General features: G+C 45.1%; 1 protein-coding gene across 9 annotated transcripts in view; it reads right to left on the reverse strand.

Moving 5' to 3' along the window:
* Positions 1–21,359, reverse strand: part of DMD (dystrophin) — a 1,834,617-nt gene that overhangs the window by 133,980 nt on the left and 1,679,278 nt on the right. For 4 of the 9 annotated variants that reach the window (XM_030304767.1, XM_030304766.1, XM_030304769.1 and 1 more), the window contains one exon: positions 7,998–8,059. In XM_030304767.1, coding sequence (XP_030160627.1) covers positions 7,998–8,059 — 62 coding nt within the window. Of the gene's footprint in view, positions 1–7,997; positions 8,060–13,952; positions 14,086–21,359 lie in introns of those variants that run through there. The other 5 variants (XM_030304770.2, XM_030304773.2, XM_030304771.2 and 2 more) reach the window with 3 other exon arrangements.

Genomic DNA, 21,359 nt, shown 5'->3' on the forward strand with positions numbered 1-21,359 from the left:
CAAAAGACAGGAGGGTTTAATACTTAAGGACCTGGAGATAAGAGACAAGGAAAAGAATACGCTAAGTACCAAATAGCCTAGTTGAGAACACTTTATGTAATATGCTGTGAAAGGCATTAGGACGAGCTCCCGATGTACAAGGAATTCATGGTCCTTCGGGATCCCGCGGGTCCTAAATGGGAGAGCGTCCTGGGGAGGGAACACTTAATGGGATGAAGAAGCTCTTAGCCTCCTGACTTAACTGGGACTTAACTAGTCCTCTTAACCTGCACTGCTGAAGAATCACACCAGCCTCAGACCCATGGGACCCTGAAACAAAGCCCTCATTTTAACATTCTAAACCTCTTCGCAGGCAACAGACACAAGGTTAGGGGTCACGTGCTGAGGGACCGTCTGTCTCCAAATCACAAGGGTTTTTGAGACCACTTTTCCGGAGATTTCCTAAAACACGCCTCAGTCCAGATTTAAAACCTGAGAGCTTTTGTAGCATTTGGGTGAGCATCATGCCGGCCAGCGGGTTGCAAAGCTTGGGCGACAGGTAAGAGGGGCTAGATCTTTCCAAAGAATGCTAGAAGTGCAGGCAAGGATGAGAACCAATCTCCCCCCACCCAGAGAAAACCCTGGGGGTTAAAGGGGCTTCAGTGAGGCAAGAGGAAAGCAGAGTAAGGAAGATCAGATCATTCACTCCCTCTTTATGTCACCTTATTTTGTACGCATGTGTCTCCTTTGCAAACAGCTCACAGTGGAGTTCCGAAAGGAGCCGTGGGGAGGACCACATGGTTTCACCGCATTTCGAATTAATAGATTCCAGGAAGACGGACTAAGAAATACTTTCTTCAAGTATTTTTAAGCAGTACATGTTGTGGGGGGAGGGGGGGTGGAAGCTTTTAAAAATATGTATGTATTGGGGCGCCTGGGTGGCGCAGTCGGTTAAGCGTCCGACTTCAGCCAGGTCACGATCTCGCGGTCCGGGAGTTCGAGCCCCGCGTCAGGCTCTGGGCTGATGGCTCAGAGCCTGGAGCCTGTTTCCGATTCTGTGTCTCCCTCTCTCTCTCTGCCCCTCCCCCGTTCATGCTCTGTCTCTCTCTGTCCCAAAAATAAATAAACGTTTAAATAAAAAAAAAATATATATATATATACATATATATATATATATATATATGTATTTACTTAAAAACTTTAGCGATGAACGTAAAGAACCCAGACAGAAGTCATGAGAGAAATCATGGGCTTTTTGTCATATAATGGCACTTCACAGAAGTCAGTCTTACGTTAACATTTCAAAATAAATTCCGGAGCACATTACTATCTAACAGCTACCGATTTTGTAACCGCCTCTTGGAGCTTTGGAGAGTTTTAGCTTACAACCTAAACAACCTAACAAAACAGATAATCTAACAAAACAACAGTCTTTCCGTCGCATCTGTAAAGACACTAAAAGAAACCGGAAATTCACTTCATGTATCGGGCATATTATTGCTCCTAAGAAATGGTGAGGAACAGGTCTTTGCAACAACAAATGCATGGCCCAGTGGGTCTTCTGGGAAAGATCTCAAGAGCCTCTGACTCGGATGGGGTGGCAGGATCTTCTCTCTGTTGTTTGTTTTCTAGAATGCGCATTTTTAAAAATAGGAATGATTAAACTTTTAGAAATCCAAACGCCTGCAGAGTCAGCCAAAGGTACTTCTCGAAAAATTATGATCACAGCAAGTTCTGGAAACAACCTGCCCCACCTCGGCCCAAAGTAACAGAAAAAGAAACAAAGAGTCTTACTTTTGTCCTGTACCCTCATTACAAAGATAAGAATACTAAGGCCCGTGCAAAAATAGATATGGGAAACTTTGTTTTTTTATATACCCTTCACCCCACCGCAGTGGGGGGGGGGCAGTGAGAGCAAAAGGCTGAAAGAAAACTGTTATCAGGTCGTTCTTACTGAAAGACGCTTTTGCCAAACTGTTAATGTTGCGTAAAAATTTTCTGGAGACCTTCCAATGCTCAAATGCCTAATGACTGTCAGGCCATCATTGTGAACATTTACAGTATTTCTTTATTACGCCTTGTTTTGTATTAGTGCGGGAGCCTGACAATCCTTCTCTTCACTACTTACAATTTTTTGAGTAGGTACACAGCCCCAAAAGTAAGAACGCACAAATATTCCTCACATCTGATGGGAGCTCACTCCAGGAAGCTGTTCTAGATCTGGTTAAGAATAATCTGAAATGTAGTCTCTTTTTTTTTTTTTTAAACAAAGAACTTAGGCCTATGTCCTCCACCACTAAACATTTTTAGGGCTGGGGGCACCTGGGCAGCTCAGTGGGTTGAATGAAGGACTCAGGTCATGATCTCGCGGTTCGTGGGATCGAGCCCTGGCACCGGGATTCTATCTCTCTGTCTCTCTCTGCCCCTCCCCTGCTGGCTTGAAAGAAAGAAAGAAAGAAAGAAAGAAAGAAAGAAAGGAAGGAAGGAAGGAAGGAAGGAAGGAAGAAAAGAAAAGAGAAAAGAAAGAAAGGAAGGAAGAGAAAAGAAAAAAAAAGAGAAAAGAAAAGAAAAGAAAAGAAAAGAAAAGGAAAAAAAATTTAGGTCTGCTATTTTGCGAGAGGACATATTTAGAACCTAAAACACATGACGTGGTCTCCTTGTGTTCAAAGTCACCTGAGGAATCAGGGTACTGACACATAAATTCTACACATGTCTGTGTGCCGTGTTAGGGAGGGATGAGTGTGGCTACTGCTGCTTTTCTGTCATGGGTTCTCGCTGGCTCATCGATTACAGCTGCAGGGACACGAAGGAATGGGGTAATGATGACGAAACTGTGTTTTGCTAAATACGTAAGGAATAGAAGTTCATTTTTTGAGAATCACACAAAAACAACGAGAAGGGAAATCACCTCTCACTCCACTAATGAGAGCTCGAACGTGAGCAGGCGAAGCAACTTTTTCAGCCCCTCTGAGATGGTTTTGGCTTCCAAGCGTATGCGGTCCAGACCACAGGTAGGGAGTGCTGGGAGACCGTCTGAATGCTTCTGGGGACAAGGGACATTAACAAACACGTGTAGGACGGGCTGGTTGTGTGAACCCCTGTAGCTTCCACAGGGAGAATGTCTGCAGTTCAGGTAGAGCTTGGAGAAGCAGCATCTTGGTATTTTCCAACATGGGATCACAGACCACAGGTTCAGGTTCTATTAGGTGGGGGGCGGGGGGGGGGGCTACACATCGTCTAAAACACTTAACACACCAAACCACACACCAGTTTCGCTTTCATGAGACCTTTCACGAAATGGGCGCAGGTGAAGGCTTCCAACTATTTATTCCAACTCAAAATAGCAGCTTGGACCTAATGGGATTCATTCATTTTGTTAACTCAGTAAAATATGTCCATGTAGGTTGCTATGCACCTGGTACAAATATGTACAAATTGACATTGTTACCTATGGATAGACCGTGACTTCAATAGTATCTCTGGAACAAATCCATTGCATTTCTGCAGACGGTGAGTAAAAAAGAGAAGACCATATATAAAAATTAAAAAGAGGGGCGCCTGGATGGCTCAGTTGGTTAAGCGACCGACTCTTCATTTCGGGCTCACGTCACGGTCCCGCAGTTCGTGAGTGTGAACCCCACGTCGGGCTCTGCAGCTGGCAGCGTAGAGCCTGCTTGAGATTCTCTCTCTCCCTCTCTCTCTGTGCTCCTCCCTCGCTCGTGCTGTCTCTGTCTCTCTCAAAATAAATAAACTTTAAAAGATAATATTAAAGGGGCGCCTGGGTGGCTCAGTCGGCTGAGCGTCCGACTTCAACTCAGGTCACGATCTCGCGGTCCGTGAGTTCGAGCCCCGCGTCGGGCTCTGGGCTGACGGCTCGGAGCCTGGAGCCTGCTTCCGATTCTGTGTCTCCCTCTCTCTCTGCCCCTCCCCCGTTCATGTTCTGTCTCTCTCTGTCTCAAAAATAAATAAACGTTAAAAACAATTTTTTTAGGGGCGCCTGGGTGGCGCAGTCGGTTAAGCGTCCGACTTCAGCCAGGTCACCATCTCGCGGTCCGTGAGTTCGAGCCCCGCGTCGGGCTCTGGGCTGATGGCTTGGAGCCTGGAGCCTGTTTCCGACTCTGTGTCTCCCTCTCTCTCTGCCCCTCCCCCGTTCATGCTCTGTCTCTCTCTGTCCCAAAAATAAATAAAAAACATTGAAAAAAAAATTAAAAAAAAAATTTTTTTTAAAAGATAAATATTAAAAAGAAATAAAAGGTTTCTTTTCGGTATGTTATGCTTGTATTTCAACTTTGAAACCCTGCAATGGGTGGGTGAGGGCAGAAATAACGCCTCATCTGGTAGGTTATCTCAGGAATACAGACGTGTAACAAACAAAATCAATCATTCCATGGTGTCCGGAAAAACAGAGGAAGGGTGCCTACTGTTTAGGAACCAACCATACCGTCTGCAGAAATGCAATGGATTTGTTCCAGAGATACTATTGAAGTCACGGTCTATCCATAGGTAACAATGTCAATTTGTACATATTTGTACCAGGTGCATAGCAACCTACATGGACATATTTTACTGAGTTAACAAAATGAATGAATTCCGTAAAAATGCTAACAGAGGGCCCTGAGCAAAACCCAGGGTAGCCTCAGAAAGCTGAGCAGCCCCAATAAACGGTTTCTCTGCACCTGATCTCACCACCCTGTGAAATATGGATGTTGATGCGGCGCATACAGTAGGCTCTCAATAAATGGAAGATGGTATCGGATGAGTCACCACTGGGATAAAAGTTAGCCTAAGTAACATCTGATTGTAACAAAAAGACTGGCAATTTTCGTTCTGAAAGCTACAAAACAAATTTCAACACCAGTTCATTTCCAAGACAGTTGTTATTAGGATAGCGGAGAACAGCATTTCAAAGGAGGTTGGAATTGACCATTTATGGAAAACGGCTGCATTTTATCGTCTGCAAATTATCTCAATGAAGTTGATTTCATCAAAGAAAAAGTTGGTAATACATGAGCTCTAAACCCCCCCTGCAACTGTAAACTTCCCTGATCTCCCGAAGTCAGGTGATTTGCCCACGGTCAGAAATCATGCCAAATTACCAGCTTTCAGTTTACCACCACATTTGAATTACTGAGAAAACCTCAGAAATACGATGATAAAAAGCGTATTTAATTTCTAGTGAAGGTACAAACATCTATTCATTGATAGTTCATAATTAGCTTTTTATCAACCACGTTTGTGGTTTCTCATTACAGAGCAATTAAAAGTAAGCCAGTAGAGAATACAATGTAATGAAATGGAAATATGGCCATGGTACATTACCTTTAGGTGAAAAAAAAGCTGATTATAAAACAGAACCATCCATCCAACTTTGGTAAAAATGTAGAAGCAGAAAGAAATTTTTTTTTAAGTAGGCTTTATGCCCAGCGCAGAGCCCAACGTGGGGCTTGAACTCATGACCCTGGGATCAAGGCCTGAGCTGAGATCAAGAGTCAGATGCTCAACCGAATGAGCCGCCCAGGCGCCCCACACAGAAAGACATTTTTGAAGATACCTACTAGATTATTAAATATTAGCTAACTTGAAGAGGTGGGTTATACATGATTTGTCTTTTCCTCTTTTTCGTTCATTAGCCTGTCTATATTTTTAAATTTCAAAATATATGAACAATTATTAATTCTATAATAATTTTTAAGTAAAAGTAAATTAAAATATTACAACTAGAAGTCACTGTGATCACAAAAACAATAAATAAACGTTGAAAAAAAAATTAAAAAAAAAAAAAGTCACTGTGATCAGAGGTGAAACATTACAAGTGGGCTGAATCTATGTAAGCCCGAGGTTATAATCAGGAGGCCGACAGACGAGTTCAAACTAGCTCTTGACTGACAGATTTCTAGGTTCTCCTGAAAAATCAGAAGTCCTGAGAGCACGGGGCTAGGACAGCCTGCTCCCCCAGCCAAGCTGCCTCGTACTTCAGATGAGGTCTCCCTTCTCTCATTTGCCGAAGGTAACCATCTAGGTTTTTCACCTGTGGTCTGAACAGCACAGCATTATAAGCCAGAAACATTCCATAGGAGATCAAAATGCAGCCCTGAAAGATTAGCTGATCCCAGTATCTTTGAAATTTTTAAAGAGTGTGCCGTGAACATATGTGCATGTATACACACACCCTTCCTACACATACACACACGCTGCTAGACGAAAGTGACATCGTATTAATTGAAATGTACTAAACATCTCTGGCCAGTAGAATTGTAAGTGACACCTTTTGTTTTTCATACTTTGTATTTGTACTGTTCAGATTTTTTAGAAGGAGCTAATTTCATTTATAATTAGAAAAAGTCTAGGAAAACAATTTCTTAGACTAATATCTCCTACGCCATTCCGGAATATCTCTAGAACTGCAGCTCATTAACCAACGAGAACCTACGACAGCAACTCAGCAAAAGCTACACACATGTGCTCACGCTCACGCGTGCGCGGGCAGGTACAGGATGTGTCTCGTCACCCTGATTCCCATGGGCAGTGTCACCTAATTTCAAACCCAAAGAGTTCACCTTATGCATTTCGGTTTGTAAATATGTCCATTCACAAAGAAGCCGACTTAAAAAACTGGTCTAGTAGTAGAGAAGACATAACTGTTTTTTTAAAGTGAGAATCACAGGGCACCTGGGTGGCTCAGTTGGGTGGGCGTCTGACTTCAGCTCAGGTCATGATCTCATGGTCTGTGAGTTCGAGCCCCTCGTCGGACTCTGGGCTGACAGCTCAGAGCCTGGAGCCTGCTTTGGATTCTGTGTCTCTCTCTCTGCCCCTTCCCCGCTCATGCTGTGCCTCTCTCAATCTCCAAAATGAATAAATGTTGAAAAAAAAATTTTTTTGAACAAAAAAATAAAGTGGGAATCATTTATTTTTATTTTTTTTGCCTTTTTAAAATATAATTTCTTGTCAAGTTGGCTAACATACAGTGTATACAGTGTGCTCTTGGTTTTGGGGGTAGATTCCCGTAGTTCACCGCTTATATACAACACCCAGTGCTCATCCCAACAAGGGCCCTCCTCGATGCCCATCACCCATCTTTAATTAAAAAAAGAAAAAAAAAAAAAAAAAGAGGGGCGCCTGGGTGGCTCAGTCGGTTGAGCATATGACTCTAGGTCATGATCTCATGGTTCTTGAGTTTAAGTCCAACGTCGGGCTCTGTGCTGACAGTGCGGAGCCTGCTTGGGTTTCTCTCTCTCTCTCTCTCTCTCTCTCTCTCCCTTGCTCTCTGCCCCTCCCCTGCTTGTTCTTTGTCGCTCTAAATAAATAAATAAATAAATAAATAAAATCCTAGCAATCTACAAAAAACAACTCATCATTACGTGAGACAAATCATTTCAGATTATTCGCGAAAGATCTAAAATGGTATTGAGTGGACTTCCATCAGGCATTAAAAAGACTGACGTTTTCTTCTTATCTGGAGGCTGTGTGTCTGCTCAAAAAATTCCCAAGTTATGGGGGGGGGGGGGAAATTATGAGGCTGTCACACAAACACAAAACACGGCACAGTAGAAAAATCATTTAAATGTTCACGCTGATGACCCGGCAGGCTTAGGACTTATAAGCACTGGCAAGACGGCAGAAAATTCCTAACGCTACATTCGTGGTTTGGCAAAAGCACTGTCTTGAGTTTCACAGGGAAGAAATCAATAGGAACAACTTGAAACTGTTTTCTTTCTCGGTGGGAAAAACAAGTGCCATAAATTGCAAGTATTTTTTTTCCCATCCTTTGAGGCAGCCAAGGCAACCGCCGAGACCCTTTGGCCCTCTCAGGTATAGTGAATTTTCAGGAATCAATGACATTCTCAAACTTACTGTTAGAGAACCTCTGCAAAACGAGAAAGCTGTCAATTTTGGATACAAAGTCATCGTTTTCACCCTTTAAACAATCGAGCGATAGATTGAGACAACAAACGAGGGGCACAGGACAAACTACTTTATCCTACAAGTCACGCGTCAAGAAAGCATGGCCACTTCCTTACCTAAAGATTGGTAGAGCTCTGTCATTTTGGGATGGTCCCAGCAAGTCGTTTGGGTCTCGTGGCTAAAACAGAAAATACAGAGAGAGACTTTAGAATGTCTAACGGGTAGGAGAGAAAAGGAAGGGGAGAACAAAGCACGGCTTGCTTCTCCTTTATTCGGCATCATTCCTTCAAAGCACTTCCTCTCAAAGCGAAAAGCAATGTGAACTTACTTCGGTAACCAGAGTGTGCTTCTTTCTGGCACCCACAAGTCGGTTGTGCTTCTGTTATAACAAAATACAACGCCTCTGTTAGGTAATCAATAAACGAAACCCAGGATTTCTTCACCTGTCCAATGGAGAACATTCAGAAAGGGCACGGACAAGTGGTACTCCACCCGGTCAAAGAGAGACCGGATATCGGTTCAATAAATACACCGCCTCACTTCTCATTTGCTCTTACCGCCCTTGACATTTTTCTATTGCTCCTTCTTCTACATAAGCAGGTCTCATACCCACGACAACCGCATTTCATTCCGGCCTAAGGTACAGCCGCTGCCCGACTAACGTACCCTTCCCTTTCCTCTCCGCATTACTTTTCAACAGTCTTGTTTTACTCAGCCCTCTACACAGCACTCCACAGTTCTCTTCCATTTCTGAAGTTTCGCTAAGTGTGATTGCCAGCTATCAGGTCCTGGCCACAGAAAGAACAAAACACCTTTGTTCCTAATTCAATTGCAAGAATAAATCCGGGAGAGATAACTACATATACTTTTCCTTACTCTGGCCCATCTACATAAATCGCCATAGCATCGTATTTCCAGTTTTCGGGGATTGCGTGACAGGCTTTGATATGGTAAAATGCAGCCCTGAACATAGATATTTCAAGAGTCATGTGCCTGGCCTATTCATAATCTTTGGGGGGGAAGGGTGGGGATGGAGAGAAGAGCACTGGCTTCCATGTGGACACTTCAAGGCCAACAGAGAGTCCAGAGGTCTCACAAGGAAAGAGGAGTTTGGGGAGGCAGCAAATGTCAAGTGACCTCAGCAGAGATTTTAAATCTGAGGACTGGATTCTGGCTGGGGGCCCTACTAACTGGACAATTTGGGGCAAGCCTGCTCACTTGGGAGCGTCAGTGGATTAGGTGACCAGCGCGTTCTGGTGCTCAGTGCATGGCTGCTCTTGTTACTACGTGGTCCCCAAATTAACACCCACTAAAAGTCGACTTTTTATTAGTTGAGGACGCTTCAGGTGCGGATCCACCTGCAGTAAGACTGCCAGATCCTCTGTAGAGAACAAAAACCACTCAATGTGAATTACCTCTTTTTTTTTTTTTCTTTTTAAGAAGTTAAAAGAAAGGGGGGGGCGCCGGGGCGGCTCGGTCGGTTAAACGGCCGACTTCGGCTCAGGTCACGATCTCGCGGTCCGTGAGCTCGAGCCCCGAGTCGGGCTCTGTGCTGACAGCTCAGAGCCCGGAGCCTGCTTCGGATTCTGTGTCTCCTTCTCTCTCTGCCCCTCCCCCACTTGTGCTCTGTCTCTGTCTCTCAAAACTAAATAAACATTAAAAAAAAAAAGAAAAAAAGAAGTTAAAAGGAGAAGTGTCTATTGTGGTCTGCGAAATACAATAAAAAATGTCACAAAGCATGTGGAAATTCCCCAAACTGTCCACCTTCAAAGACCCCCCCCCCCCCTCTGATATTCATCATCCACCGACTGGACAGTGAGGGCTACCGAAAGAAAGTTACAAGACAACGTTGGCTCGCAAAGGGCTGGTTCAGTCTCTCCCAAACGCGCTCACTCCTGGCTTATCCTTCCACAGAGACGATTCGCATGTGAGGACCACAAGAGGGGCTTCTGAGTGGAGGGAAGGTATCGGAGTGACGTCCAAGTCTTAAAGAGCAAAGAGAGCAGAAGACGCACGCAGTCCAGGCTCAGGGGCTTTGAGGAAGCCCCACCACCAAGCCGGTTTTGGATCTGGAGAAGAGGTGGGCGGAACTGGTATTTTATATGCACAGCACAAGGAGGCTGCAGCTTGCAGCTTCACGGAAAAAGCGTTGCTTCTTCTCGGTGTTTTTTAGCTCAGAAAGCGATGGTGTACCAATTCTGTACAGAAGCGCCCAGCAAAGAAAGACCACCCTGCATTCAGGCCTCCATCATTTCCAAAGGCCGTGCACACTGGGAGCGCCAGGGAGGGAGGAAGGGACTAGACGGGGAAAGCACGCGTGTCCACACTTATAGGCCCTTCATACACACAATGCATGATAATAAAGTCCCATCTCCACGGTGTGTGGGAGGACTATAGCATCCTCAATAGATGGGCAGAAAAACGTCTGTTTGAGCTGATAAACCTGACCAGACCAGCACTCTGAAAGGCCACCATCTGTAAGGGACGCCAAGTCGGAAGAACACAGTAACTTGTACCAAATGCAATTCCAAAAGAAAAGAGACACTTGCATACAAGTGACCGGAGAATCCCACAGAGAGTGAATGCAAGCTTCGCGTAGCTCCCTCTCTCCATAATAAACCTCATAACTGGTGATAAACTGACTTTTTTACCTTTTGAAGGAATTTATTCCAGTGGTTCAAAATCAGGGGAAGGATTCTAAAAACTCTGCTTTAATCCACACCAGTCCTTAGCTAAACCACGACTTCCTTTGCTGGAAGATAGAAGAAATTCTGAGCCCCTCCTTCTAGCCCCACTCCATGGATTGCTAGATACCAGGCCCTCCCAGGTCCTCATTTGCTCGCTTACCTGTGATTCTGGGGGACTTGAATAATCCACATAAATGAACTCACACAAATCCAAAAGCCAATCTTTTACCTTCTTCCTAACACGCAACACTTTTCTTTTTAAGCAATGTCAGAAAAGTAACCAGAAAACAGATTTGTATGTCACCTGTAGGATTTCGGTTGCACGTCGATTACAAACCAGAACGAGGCAGAAGTGAACACAAGTGGGAAGAAGAAAAGAATAAAGGGTGTGACTAATCCTCCAAAAGAGAAAAATAATCTTTTAATCAGTTCATGCTAAAAAAACGACTGGCCACACAGCTAAAACGACTTCCGATTCTTTGGTAACTGTTAAGTTGAACCAAATACTCACTTCACTGGATGTGGGTGTTTTCAGGGTGTGGCGAATTCAGCGCCCTAGTGAGACACGTTTAACCCCCAGAAGAGAAAGAAAAGATGAATATGGACGGTGTGAAATGGTATGCACAAAGTCGTGGAACTCCTATCCCTACCCTCTCTTACAGGACAAGCCCATTTTTTGTATGGGATCAGCACAGATTTTACAGCTGTATTTATTACTCTGTGTCTAAGTTCAAAAACAGGAGACGATTCTCACCAACTCCATGAAAAGCAGCTCAGGTCTACCTGGAATATACAGAAAATATAGAAAAAGATACTGTGCTGGGGAGGTAGTCGTGGAAGTGTGGGTGGTGCCTTTTTTGGTAACTGCCTTTTTTTTTTTTTTTTTTTTTTTTTTGCATTTCACTTTTCACATCTGAAACACGCTCCGCATGTACCATGCCGAACCAAAAGGGACTTGGAAACCTGTTCACAAGTTAATGGGTCCATCTTTGTTCAGTCTTCTGAGAATAATGACGTTTGACACAGATCAAAATTCTGCATGCCCGTTAACACAGACACTAGATTCCTAAATCATCCTTAAAACGCTCTTTAAATCTCTAAAAAGTGTTCTTACTGATTCTAGCCCTGCCGGTTCCAAAGCCTGGCATCAGAGAGGCCTCTCTAAACAGCCTTTAAACTCTGATTTCCCCTTTTAAAATGTGTACAAACTACAAGAATCTCTCTTTTCTCTTTTATTTGAGGCCATGATACGGAGCTGATGCAAATTAAAATACAAAATCACTCGATGTGACAAAAGACCCCGGCAACACCTACTTGTCAATAACAAGAAATTAAAGCATTACTCTACTGAGCACTGGGCTGACCTAATTTCCCACCATACAATTTAAATTTTCTCTCACCTTCTTTAGTTTCATGTAGTGTGCAAGGTTATTATAACGGCCTCAGAGCTGTTCCTGCTGTCGGTGTTGGAATAATCAGACTTAGTGGAATTGCTTTTTTAGTTTCTTAAAAACAAACATTAAACACTTATAAAAAGTAACAAATTTCTACTCCTCTCGCTGGGGAAATGGCAGTTGCCTAATTAAAATAAGATTTCTTCTGCCACCACTGTTATTGGGTACTGAAAATATTCCAAACAGTTGCCGTTTAAAAAAAAAAAAAAAAAATCTCTTTCCACTACTTCCCGAGGGGGGGGGGGGAACCTAATCGCTATGCAGCGGTATAAAAAGGTACCGTTCTCTTGCGATTTGCAGAGGATTAGAGTTCGGCTTCATATATAATCTGGAGCTCATTGATCCACACACACAAAATCATTTCCCTTTAATCTGGGGATCAGACTCCTTTTCTAGAGGAGCCTTGGCATTTCCATGCTGAATGTTGAACTTGGCTTGCATTGCTGGAATACTGGCAGGGCGGGAATGGGAAAATGTATTTAAAAGTTTCTGCTACCGTGGGGAGGGGGCTTAGGGGGCTGGGGGTCCACCTAAGCATCAGAAATCCTATTCTAGTCCCCCTTCTTGTTCCCTGGGATATTTAACATTTTATTCTGTTTGGCTCAAGCCAGGCCAAAGATGATTGCCTCGGTGACGGTGCCAGCTGTTACTTGTCATCCCTCTATTTGCTTTTTGGGCTTAAATCCCACCCACCCTCAACTTTGGCCAGACCAATTTCACTTCGGGGTCGTGTCCAATCCAAGATCAAACAACGCTGACTGAAACCAATTCCGCGGTGATCAAGGGTCAGAGACCTTTCACGTAACCGTGTTGTTCCATTTGCTCCTCTAGCTTCTCCAAGAGCAACTGGATCCTGCAAAGAGGGGATGTGGCACAAGGAAATAAAAAATCTAGTCAAGAGAGAAAGATGGGGGGGGGGGGGGGTGGTGGTGGTGGTGACGAGCACAGGTGACAGGGATAAGGAAGGAGGGACACCAAGAGGAGCTTTTTGGCCAAGGAAGAACGTACATTTCACTGAAAAGACTCTGGTTCCCCACTTAAGTCAGACGCACTTTTTAAAAATGACGTTAAAGCATTTCATAATTAATATTGTGCCTCCCTCGGGCAACCGAACCCTTTCCATTTAAGCTTCAAACTTAACTTCCAATTTAACGGAGATAAACAAAGTGTCCTGCCCTTTTCGTCGCCACGATCAGATCAGGAATGACAAACTTTGCTTAAAGACGAGCACAGACACCTGGAGAAACACGAGCGAAGGACACCCCGAAAAGACTGCACGCCCAACCCCGGAGGGCAAAACAGAAAACAATAACAAAAATCCCTTGATCCTCTCTCTATGTCAAATCCTTGGCTTCTGGGCTTTAATTGCTTTTTTCTTTCTTTCCTGGTTTCTGCAAGACTTGGGGCATAGAACGAACACAGTAGAAAAGCCAACAAGGGGAACGTCAGTTGGAATCCTCGGAAGAAATCAGGCAGAAAGTTGACCTTTTGGCACTTGCAGTGCAATGGAAGGTAAAGCCTCGCGCGCCCCTTCCCTCCGCGAGGTCGAGAGACGGTTTAGGAACAGCCTGTCTGGCTCACGTCCACACAGCCCGGAAAGGAGCAAAAAGCTCCCGCGGCCCCAATCCCCGCCTGGGGAACGCGCTGTCCCCTCTGGGTACGACGAGAAATCAGCTTTTTTCTCGCCGAGCCCATCCCAAAGCCAGAGCAAGGGGGCTCCCCCGCAAACCCGGCGCCGAGGAGGACGCCGCGGGGACGCACCTGCAGCGGCGCAGCAAGGACCCGCGGGGTAGGTTCCCCGACGCCCGGCCGCCCGGCGCCCGGAGTCCAGCCGCCGCGCTCGTCCAAGTTTTGGCCGCCTGGGTCTGCCCCCTGCTCGTGCCACAAGTGCACGGATTGCGGCGATCTGAGGAGGCCGTGTTGCACTTACCCTTTGAGCTGCTCCCTCATGGCTGCAAGGGCTCGGCGGTCGAGGGAAGGCGCGAGCGGAGGAGTGAGCTTCCCAGAGCCGCCGGGCTCCCCGAGAGTCGAGCGCCGCCGCCGCCCAGGCTCGCAGCTGAAAGCACTGCGGAGGAGCCGGCGCGGGCAGGCGGGCGGGCGGGCGGGCGCGGAGGGGGGGCTGCAGGCAGACGGGGCGGGGCCGGGCCGGGCTCCGCCCCCACCTAGCGACCTAGGAACCCGGGCTCCGGGAGACCCCGCAGCGGGGGCTCAGCCTCCCAAAAAGGAAAGAAAAAGAAAAGACAGAAGGAGGAAGGGATTTAAGGTAGTCCTAGGAACCTGAAAACCACACACCGCCCTGCCGGCACCGCCTTAAAACCTCCAGCAAGACTACTTGTTGCCTAAATAAATGACCTAGGTGCAAATGACCTCATTGCAGATAATTAAGTGTGTGGGCTCAGAGTTTTCCTTTCAGAGCCTGAGAGGGAAAAAATCACAATCATAGTTCTCTCCCCCCACCGCTTTCCCTCAGTCGCAGATTAAAGTGGTAGGGCTGTAAGGACATGGAATTCAGGCTATGCTCAGCCTGGGCTAAACGGGCTTCTCAGGAAGCAGCATTCATTCGTATTTGTGACACAGCTGTAGTCTCAAAGTGTACCAGTATCAGCATCGCCTGGGAACTTTTGAGAAAGAGGAATTCCTGGGTCCCAGCCCAGACCTACTGAAGTTGAAACAGCACCTTGAAGTTTGAGAACCACTGGTATAGACTCTAAAGAAAACACCACCACCAACGGCGTGCACAGTTGGGTCTTTTAGTAGCGTTTTAGAGAAATCTAAAAGGAAACCATCTCCAATGGAACATTTTATTTGAAAAGTCGCAGGGCCCGGGCAGTTCAAGTATTTCTAATCTTAGTGTTTGCCATATGACAATACAGGTTAACTGTTCAAAATTATTTCAAGGCTGCAAATACTCTGAAAGGAAGAAAGCCTTCATTAGCACATCAAGTTTTTGCATTCTTCACAAAGTACCTTCCATTAGCATCCATCCAAAGAGTGTTTTCTGACAAACTCCCTTTGGTTTCATTGTCCCTCTTTGTCCATTTATTTTGTTGGCCTATTTTTCTTTTTATCTTCTTTCAACGACTGCCTTTTCACTCTCTCTGGCTGATTCATTCCACTTCAGTTTACAGTTTAAAATGAGTCCCCCTTTTTCATTTTAAATATCCTTTTTTGGCTCAACATTTCCCTTTGCCTCCCCCCCCCACCCATACAGTGTTGGAGTTGAGGGGGCTGGGCTGTAGATGTCAATCCCCCTTTACGGTTTGCTACAGCATGACAAAAGAGGCAAAAAATAAAGTACGTGAACAAAAGGGAGAGGGGATGCCAAGTGTCTTCCTTACCCTTGACCAACCAAATAAAAATGTAACCGTTATCATTAAAGACGTGCATGTAGGTACGATTTTAAAGCAAATACAGCACTTCTGCTGGCCTCATAAATTGAGACTTAGTAATGCCGTCCTTTGGCCCTTTTGAGCCAGGGAGTGGTGGAGGCAGCTTCTCTTATGGTCTGAGGGGGGCACACTAGGATTCCCTTTGGGTAAGGTTGTCCCTGGGTCTAACTGCTGATTCTAGGCCTGCCCCTATCGTTGGGGGAGAAGGGATTAGTATTCTGCGAGGAGAAAGTTGTGGCCTTTGCCATTAATCAGTGACTAACCTCGGTGTCAACGTGGCAAATCACTTAAATACTGTTTGTTTATTTCACTGAAAAGAGAGACGCCTCACAGCATGGGCATTTGTATATATCAGAAATCAATGAGCTAAAGGTTTGCAACACCTGTGCTTTGTCATGCTCCTTTCATCTCCTCCTCCTTCTTCTTCCTCTTCCTCTTCCTCCTCCCTCTCCTCCTCTGCTTCCTCTTCCCCTCCTCCTCCCCCTCCTCCTCCTCCTCCTCCTCCTCCCCCTCCTCCTTCTTCTTCTTCTTCTTCTTCTTCTTCTTCTTCTTCTTCTTCTTCTTCGTTTTACACTTTTAAATTACCCACTGAAGATTCCGAAGTGCTGATACGTTTCGCTAAAATATAAACGCTCAAGTCCATTTTCTCACTGTTCAGCTAGAAAACTACTAGGAACAATTCGTTGGGAAAAAAAGAATGGAAAATAAGAAATCACTATTCAGATTTTTTTTCCTTAAATTTGACAGATGGCAATCCTCAAAAATACATCTTTAAGTTCTTTTTTAGACTGGAGTTATAGGCACTTGAAGACTTGTTCCCAAATCTTGATGTTATTTTAGAAATTAAATACCGAAAGTATTATTAAGAAATGACACGGGCATCACAGTAACTGCTTTATTGTCAGCTTCGCTTAGATTATGAATTTCGCTTATTAGGAAAAGGCATTGAGAAAAGAACAGAATTTATGTATCTTCATGTCATATGTAAATTCTACAATGATGCCATGTATGAAAATAAATTGTTTATAGTAGCTATTATTATGATTACTGTTTTGACGTGAATCAGAGACAGGAAAGGAACATGGGGCTCGGCCACCAGAAAAAACAAGTTGAAACTCTGACTCCGGAATTTACCATGAGCTACTCATCCCAGACACCATGGCGAGAACGCGACGGCGCGAGGTCTGGAAGAGGGAGTTTGGCTCCAAGGCCTCTACTATGCTGCCATGGGGAGATGTGGCCTCTTTTACTGTGGGGGATGATCTGTATATTTTTCTTTGGTGCTCATGAGCGATCTCACTGCTGTCTGACAGGAGAGGAGAGTAGGGTTGCTACAAAAAGGGCTAAGCAACGAACGAGACGGAATGAGGTCCAGGAAGGCACCCCAGGTAATTCTTCCATACCCAAAACTCCAATCTTTGAACCACTTTAATGTTGCATGTACTTAGAAAAATGAAGGCCTCTCTGATCTAAAGGACTAACCCCTCATTCTCCCCTCCACCTCTATCCTCTGCCCTTCTCCACGCTGCTCTGTGCCCCAGGGGGTTGGACCTCTGGGGATGACATCAATCAGGCTCTCTCTCCCTTTGGCTTCCTTTTGCTTTCAGCCAACAGGGAGGCCATGAGGAAAGGCCTACAGCTGGAGATAAGGGGCAGAAGGAGAGAGATGTTTGCATATTTACTCCCCAGGCTCCCTCCTGTTGGCCTTGCACCTGGAAGTGGCTAAGTTCCTTTACCCTCCCGCCACAAGTCTAGCTGGGCAGTCATTTCTACAGCAACGGCACCTTCCAGGTTCTCCCTTTGCCCTTGTTCTTTCCCCTACGCTGCTCAGGCTTTTGTAAATAACCTTTCCAGCATGCTCTTTTCAAGTACCACTTTCAAATGTACCATCCATTTCTCCCAGGATCCTGACCAAACAGGGACCCATCCAGTCAAAGCCAACCTCTGGCTCACTAGACTGGATGCTGAGTGGGGACTTCTGAGGGAGGAGTAAGTTAACTCCACCTTTTGGAGCTGAAGATGACTAGGTTCATTCACTGAACAGCTATTTCTAGAAGCCTCCTCTGTAGGCCCAAAAGGAGCATCTGGTCAACTGGGCGTAAAGGCAAATCAGCACTTATAAATGGTGATAATGGCAGGTGTGAAGGTAAAGAGGCCACAAACAGCTTTTTCTTTTCAAGAGCTGCAGTGGTCTATTTGATCTTTGGGAGAGAATGTCAAGATAGAGATTCAGTAGGCGTGCAAATTGAGCAGGACCTAGTGTGACGATCCAGAGTTTGACCTATATCCTGAAAGGTCTGTATTTAAGCACGGGTGTGGTTCTGTCCTATCTGCCTTTTAGCAAAATCACTCGGGAAACGGAGTGAGGGCTGGATCGGAGGAGTCTGGAATTAGGAGACCAGATACAAGCTGACGGCAATATGACAGGGCCCTGAACAACGGTAGTGGCCGAGAGTGGAGAAACGATAAAATAAGGTTTAAAACTACAGGAGTCGTGGGGCGCCTGGGTGGCTCAGTCGCTTAAGCATCCGACTCTTGTTTTGCGCTCAGGTCCTGAGCTCAAGGTTCTAGGTTCAAGGTTAGATAAATAAACTTAAAAAAACCCCAGGAGTCATGACTGATGGGATGCATGAGTGGAAAAGAGAGAAGATCTACCAGGACCACGGACCTCCATCTTGCCAGCCGGCCACTCTGATCTAATTGACCTTGAGCACTGGGATTTTTTTTAAGGCTCCCCAGGTGATTCTTATAGGCAGCCAAGGTTGAGTCACGGTTCTAGGGGTGAATCCCGAGACTGCATGAGTAATATTCGCCAAGCCAGGAATGTCAGGGGGGGGGGGCAGGTTCAGTACAGAAGAGGGTCAGAGAGAGAGGAGGAATTCAGTCTTAAGCACGATGAGTCTGAGGAGGCCGTGTGATGCAAAAGGCAGTTGGACCTCTTGAGTCTGGAGCTCACAGGGACGACGTTTGGATTGGAGCTAAGGACCGGAAATGTCAGTGCTGTAGGGTCACAGGTTTGGACGAGCCCAGGTCGGGGAGGGTGTTTAGGGCCTGGGCCAGAGGCCAAGCTGCTCGTATCTTGCACAAACACGTCCTTGTCCTCCTGGGCTGCTGGAGATTCAGTGCTAGTCAGGTTTTACCGTTATAAAATGAGGAGCAGAGGGGCGCCTGGGTGGCTCAGTCGGTTAAGCGGCCGACTTCAGCTCAGGTCACGATCTCGCGGTCTGCGAGTTCGAGCCCCGCGTCGGGCTCTGGGCTGATGGCTCAGAGCCTGGAGCCTGCTTCCGATTCTGTGTCTCCCTCTCTCTCTGCCCCTCCCCCGTTCATGCTGTGTCTCTCTCTGTCTCAAAAATAAATAAACGTTAAAAAAAATTAAAAAAAAATAAAATGAGGAGCAGAAAGGGAAAGGGTAAAGAGACAGAATGGGGGATGGCACTACCCGCTAGGGTCCAGCTTCCTCTAGCTCCAAGAGTCTCTACCCGCATTGCTTTGTGTTCCCTAGCCAATGTTAAGTATAACCTGCCTCATTTTCTAAAACTCATTTGGAATATAGGCACTACTTCCGCTAAGCATAATACATGTTTTACAGTCAAATCCCAACATCTGCATACGTAGCAAACACGTAAGGATTCCATGTCGCTCTTTGCACAGGACGAGTCTTAGCCGCGAGCGGTGAATCGGACGTCCAATAAAGGCTCGTGATGATGGTGAGTCCTTGCTAGTGAGGGCAAACGCCACGGAGGACTAATTAAAATATGTACAACAATCTCTTTAGATCAATCTGAAACCAGCATCTTCTGGACATCAGAATATCCAGTCAGTACACATTAACCAGTAAATGAAGAGCCCTCTGCATTCAGACACAGAGTTATTTCACACTCACACAAAAGCCTATTCTTCCAGGCCCTTCCCCTGCAGGGAGGCAGGGTAAGCCGGGCTGAGGGAAGTTCTCTGGCCCAGCTGCCACCTAAACCGGAGATTTCACCAAACAGGTTCCAAATCAAGTGGAACTCAGCTCCCCTCTCATGTAGTTTGCTCTTCCTAAGATTTTTTCAAAGCTCCCACGGAGCCACCTATATCAAACCGAACATCTAAAGAGATGTGAAGTTTAGCATCTTCACAAAAAGAAAGCCACACTTCATTAACCTCACAGGCCAGCGGCTGCTTCCCCCGGAAAGAATTCGGTACCAGCCCGCCAGCTACAGCGCTACCCCGCGGCTAGAAAGCACACCGCCACCTGCTAAAAATGGGTAACTCGTTAAGGTGGTTCAAGAACACTGACGACAGCATTCCCGGTCTACCTTAACAACGGCTCAGAGCTGGATCTGTCTGTCTGCCTTTTCCCCAACGACTGTGGCAAAGAGCAGGAATTTCAAAACTAGGCAGAAATTCTGACAGTCTGCATAATCTGCCTTCCTCTTCAGCTACAAATAAGGCTTTGTTTTCGATTAGACTCACAGCAGGTGAAAACCCCAATTAGTGAATTCATTCTGGGGCCTCTTTCTACCTTCCTCCCACACATCACAGTAAAAAACTTAATAATAATAATAATAATAAGAAGAAGAAGAAGAAGAAGAAGAAGAAGAAGAAGGAAGTCTCAGTCTTTTTCCAAATCACAAGTAAATTAACCCTCGGATCTACCCAATCAAGCCCTTTAACAACGTAAAGGATTTTTACAGGAAAATAGGGGTGGGGGGGTGTTGAAAGAATTGTCCTTCTTGACTGCATAATGGGGCTTACAGAAAATTCTATTCTGCTAGGTCTTATTGTTTTCTTCAAATCCATAAATACTCAGATTTTCTGATCTAGAAATTGCAGTTTTTCTTTCTACCTGAAAACTCACAAAGCCAATATTATCTAAAGAATGATTAATGGACAGTCTGCTCCAAGAGAGAATGATTTTAAAGTTAGGCTCTTATTCTGGTGTATTCGAGGGGAGAAAAAATATTAAATTTTAGTTTTCATAGTATGCTTTGGCCTTAGGAAGTGCACCAAGTCTATATTTCATACTTTGTAAATATTTATTTGTCACAGGAAATTCATAATTGGACAAGGATACAGGTTTGGTTTGAGCATTCAAAAAAAAATCAAGACAGCTTTAGTTCTTAGAGTGATTTACTTACACTTTGTCAATTGCTTCTCTGGAAATAATTCACAACCCAGTTTTATTTATGAGTGTATGATTAAAAAAGAGCAGCTTTGTCTTTTTTAATTGTTTTAGTCCTGTCACTTTTCTTGAAACAAGTCGTAGGACTTATTATCCACAAGAAAACACTGCACATATATCAAATAGTAACGCAGCTTTTAGAAGTACTCATCTGTTACTGTCAGAGGTTCATTTCATTTCGAGGCTTTTTAATTAAAATGCAAAATTCTACATACATGCCTGCCTAAATGACTCCTTTCTAAAATACTCGAATTTCATAAAAAATGTTAAATGCTAATGTAACCCTTTTTAATACTTATGACTTGCTTCTTGAGATTTGGGGGGAAAAAAAAGTAAACAGAGGAATTACCAGTCAATTAAGCGAACAAAGAAGTCATCCTAAGTTGAAACAGATAAGGAAAATTTAATATTCAAATGCTACCGAATGAAGACACCAGGGTTTTTTCCTTCCCTTTGAGATGAATATCTACCAGAATCAAAAGCAGCTTCTTAATCGTCAGCAAGCGTAGCTGTATATTCTAGCAGAGGCGTTAAGATGAGCAAGGCACAGCTCTGGACCAATTCTGCCCCTCAGAGGCCGGTCACTGACCCCCTCTGGAGCTCTGTTGACTCCTGTCACCAATTCAGATACTACTGCACAGGGCCACAGTGTGGGTCAAATGACATAATGACTATGAACACGATTTGAAGGCTGGGGAATGCAATGTTAATGCAACGTCGCTTGTGCTGCAGTCACAATTCCTTAAAAGAAAACCCAGTATGTCCAGGAATACTGTCGGGA

The sequence above is a fragment of the Lynx canadensis genome, chromosome X, assembly GCF_007474595.2.
Source record: "Lynx canadensis isolate LIC74 chromosome X, mLynCan4.pri.v2, whole genome shotgun sequence".
NCBI classification, from domain to species: Eukaryota; Metazoa; Chordata; class Mammalia; order Carnivora; family Felidae; genus Lynx; species Lynx canadensis.